At 38.7% G+C, this 3578-nt stretch overlaps 1 protein-coding gene across 1 annotated transcript in view; it reads left to right on the top strand.

Moving 5' to 3' along the window:
• The window catches only part of mcoln2 (mucolipin TRP cation channel 2), a gene marked incomplete in the record, with an annotated part of 18860 nt that overhangs the window by 1946 nt on the left and 13336 nt on the right, over nucleotides 1-3578 (top strand). The window contains 5 exon segments of the mRNA XM_014000212.1: nucleotides 450-623; nucleotides 2040-2196; nucleotides 2381-2459; nucleotides 2545-2641; nucleotides 2735-2834. Coding sequence (XP_013855666.1) covers nucleotides 450-623; nucleotides 2040-2196; nucleotides 2381-2459; nucleotides 2545-2641; nucleotides 2735-2834 — 607 coding nt within the window.

Here is a 3578-nt window from a genome sequence, read left to right as displayed (position 1 = left end):
AAATACATAAAACACCCCACCCCACTCTCCAAACATAAAATCACGCCCATCTCCAATAAATATAATATTTAATATTTTGATGACAAAAAATGGCTCAAATCTGCTAAATAAATTTGACTTTGGGAAGAGTATAGAATTTCAAACTGAAAAGTATTGGGTATAAACGCTGTACAAATATTTTCTTTATGTACTTGTGAAAAAATGAACATAAACCAGTAAAACTTAAAAAAAACTTACGTAACTTTAAAAAGGAATCAGTACTAAAGAAATTTCTTTGTAAAAGTCAGAAATTGCCAAATTATCTGTTTTTAAAGTTTTCAATTTTGTAAACAACATTGTGACATGCCACAGACAGAAAGCTGTAAAATGATTTGAAAATGAGTTGATTTTCTTGAGTGATTCGGACAGGGTTTATTTATCATCCACGCTGCTGTCCTGTTTCTTTGCAGCTCATCCTGTTCGGCCTGAACAACCAGCTGGTGGTTGCCTATAAAGAAGAAAACACCATGGCTCTGAAAAACCTTTTCCTGAAAGGCTACAGTGGGGTGGACGAGGACGACTACAGCGTTGCTGTCTACACGCAGCATGCCGTCTACGACAGTCTGGTTTATCTTCTCGACCAGGTAACTCTGACAAGTGGATTATTTTTACTTTTATTGCCAAGATAAACTKCAACTCTCAAGTTTGCATAACTTGAAAATAGAACAGATGACTCTTTCTTTTAAAGAGATTGAATTGAGTATTATGAGTCTTTGCGTATGCCTTTTATTAACCTTAAAGTTTTGATTGTATTTTTAATACAGTTTACATATTTATCTTTCATTACCAATACAAAGACTACGTTTTTTGACTTCATAATGCATTAGTGGAGTATTTATTCCATTGGTGGACAAAATTGGTGCAGTTTCTGCCTTTTAAACATTTCCAGACGCTACCGGGGGCTTTTATTTTGAACACTAGGCTGCCAGACAACTTCCTCCAGTTCTCACCRTTTTAGTTTGACATCCTTACAAAAAAATAAAATTTAAAAAAATGTCAAAAGGCTTTTAAGGAATTTCAGGGGTGAATGTTAAGGGGTTAGTAGGGGTGTAACAATAATTCGATCTATATATTGTTTTAAATGATTAATGATTCAGTTAAATCAAGGTGAAACAAAAACATTGATCATATCGTTGTCATATGCCAGATGTGGATTGATATCCTATTGGTCGCAGACTTGTGAATTGAATTGAATTGAACTGAAATCATGTCTTGACAGACTTTGTCATATCGAGGAACGTATCCTCGTCCAAACAAATGGATTTATGTTATTGCCGGTAAAGCTGGTGTTTTACACCCTTAGTGGTTAACACTGTTGCCTCACAGCAAGAAGRTCCTGGCTTCTTTCTGTGTGGAGTTTTTCCATGTCCTCATCGTGAGTTTTCTCTGAGTACTCTGGTTTCATCCCACAGTAAAAAACAAAACAAAACAAAAAACGTGCATGTTAGGCTGCCTTCAGGTCAACACATCTCAGTGGGATTTCTCTGGTTAAAGGTCAATAAATAAGTAAATAAACTTAGATCCGTGTAGAAGACTCTATCAGAAACGACAGCAATGACAAAGCTGTGTAATAATTAACCTGCGTGGTGATTTACTGGATGTAATCTTCCCGTTTCTCATAAAGAGGGCAGTGTAAAAAGCACGTGAGGTTGCACAATGGCCACACAAAAATAATAATAATAATAATAATTTTCAGACTATATTGACTTGTCTTGACTTGGCTAGTCTTGTCTGCTTTACTAAAACAAAGTGTTCTTGTTTCACGTTTTCCTTTTTAATGTTTACCATTTAGTTGCAGAAAGATGATTAGGTTCATGAGAGAATAATTTCTGTCAGTATTTATCTAACATAATAGGTAAATGTCTACGTAACGTCAGAAGTTGAGAAATGTGTGTTATCTGTTTTGGTTGTTCTGTGACAGCCCTGTCTGCTGTGGGAGGAAACTTACAGATGTCTGATCCTGGAGCCCTGCTTTTTAACTGAGACGTCTTGTTTTACAGTACAGCCAGCTGGGTCAGCTCTCCGTGGGACCGATCAGTTATGCAGAGGACGAAGATGGGCAGGTGAAGCCTCTCACCATCTGTAAGGAGTACTACAAAAAAAGCAGCTTGGAGCCCTCGGACGAGGCTTATGATATCGATGCCCAGCTTGAGACCAGTGAGATTGTATTCTACGTTTTCAGCTGTAATCCATCTTTATTGATAACAGGAGCTGTTGCTTCTTTTAAAATGGAAACAATTTTTTTTTAACTTAATCCCCTGTTGTGCATATGAGTTATCGATTGGAAACTCAATGTCAGTGTTTTATTTTATTTTTTTACAGTAACTCTCCTTCCTTTCAGACTGTATGTCACATGCTCCAAAGACCGCACACGAGTGGAAAACTCAGAACGCCTCCTTCTTTGAACTGGACTTTTACAGGTATCCATTTTATCTGCGTTCTCTGTTTTTAGCTCTGTTTTTTTTAAATGACCCTTTTACATAACTTATTCATCTTTCATTTGAGGCTTGTTGACATCAAAATAACCTTTGAGCTGAAGGGAATCAACCTACAGACCGTCCGATCCCGGGAGCTGCCTGACTGCCACTCCTTCTATGTCACGGTATGCGTTGCAGTGCACGGGGAGTGGAAACAAAACTGCTCAGTGGGGTATTCAGGTGCATTCTTTAATCGCTTTTTTAAATTTTGTCCTCAGATTACGTTTGATAATCAGTGTCACAGTGGGAAGGTGAAAATATTCCTGGACATAGATTTTGAAAGCAGTGCATGCCGGGACTGGAAGATATCTGGGACTGGTAAGGTGGAGCTCTTCAACTGCACATTTTGTAACCAAGGCTCTCCCTCCCTGGGGACTCGTGTATCGATGGTGCGTACACACAAAAAGGTTCCACACGCACTCACGTCAGGATGTACCAAAACAAACGTTGCGTAAGTCCACACAAACTTTTGACCTGCCGTGAGAATGTGTAGACCGTCACACAAACCGTTTCAATTAGGGATGTTCTGATAACAGTGTTTCTCAAACCAAGCACAAGTAAGAGTACCTCAGTTTGGGTACTGGGTACTTACTGAGTTAGAATACCCTGATGGAACTCAATAATCCAGGRAGAAAAATCTTAAAAAATAAAAAAGTAAAGTAGGTCCAATCAACAAAGAAGAACTCATCCCTATTTAATGTTTTATTTTTTTAGATACTGTGTTAGAATTTAAAAATTACACAATCACTTAAAGCAGTGGTGTCCAAACTACAGCCCACGGGCCAACTGCGGCCCACGATACTGTTTTTACTGGCCCACAGCAAATTCTGAAAATTTAATTGAATATGGCCTGCACAAGAAGCAGTCCATTTATTGCGGAGCCTCTAGCTCCGGCTCTGAGCATTTAATCTGGGCGGAAGAGGGCTTATTTTAAAGCTCAGGATCTGCGCTACAACCTGGTGTGGTTGCAGGTTCCTGGGACGTTCCCCCGCGGAGAAATACAGTGGGGAAAATAAGTATTTAGTCAGTCACCAATTGTGCAAGTTCTCCCACTTAAAAAGT

The sequence above is a fragment of the Austrofundulus limnaeus genome, unplaced genomic scaffold (assembly GCF_001266775.1).
Source record: "Austrofundulus limnaeus strain Quisiro unplaced genomic scaffold, Austrofundulus_limnaeus-1.0 Scaffold8, whole genome shotgun sequence".
NCBI lineage: Eukaryota > Metazoa > Chordata > Actinopteri > Cyprinodontiformes > Rivulidae > Austrofundulus > Austrofundulus limnaeus.
This window is presented reverse-complemented; position numbering and strand designations above follow the sequence as displayed.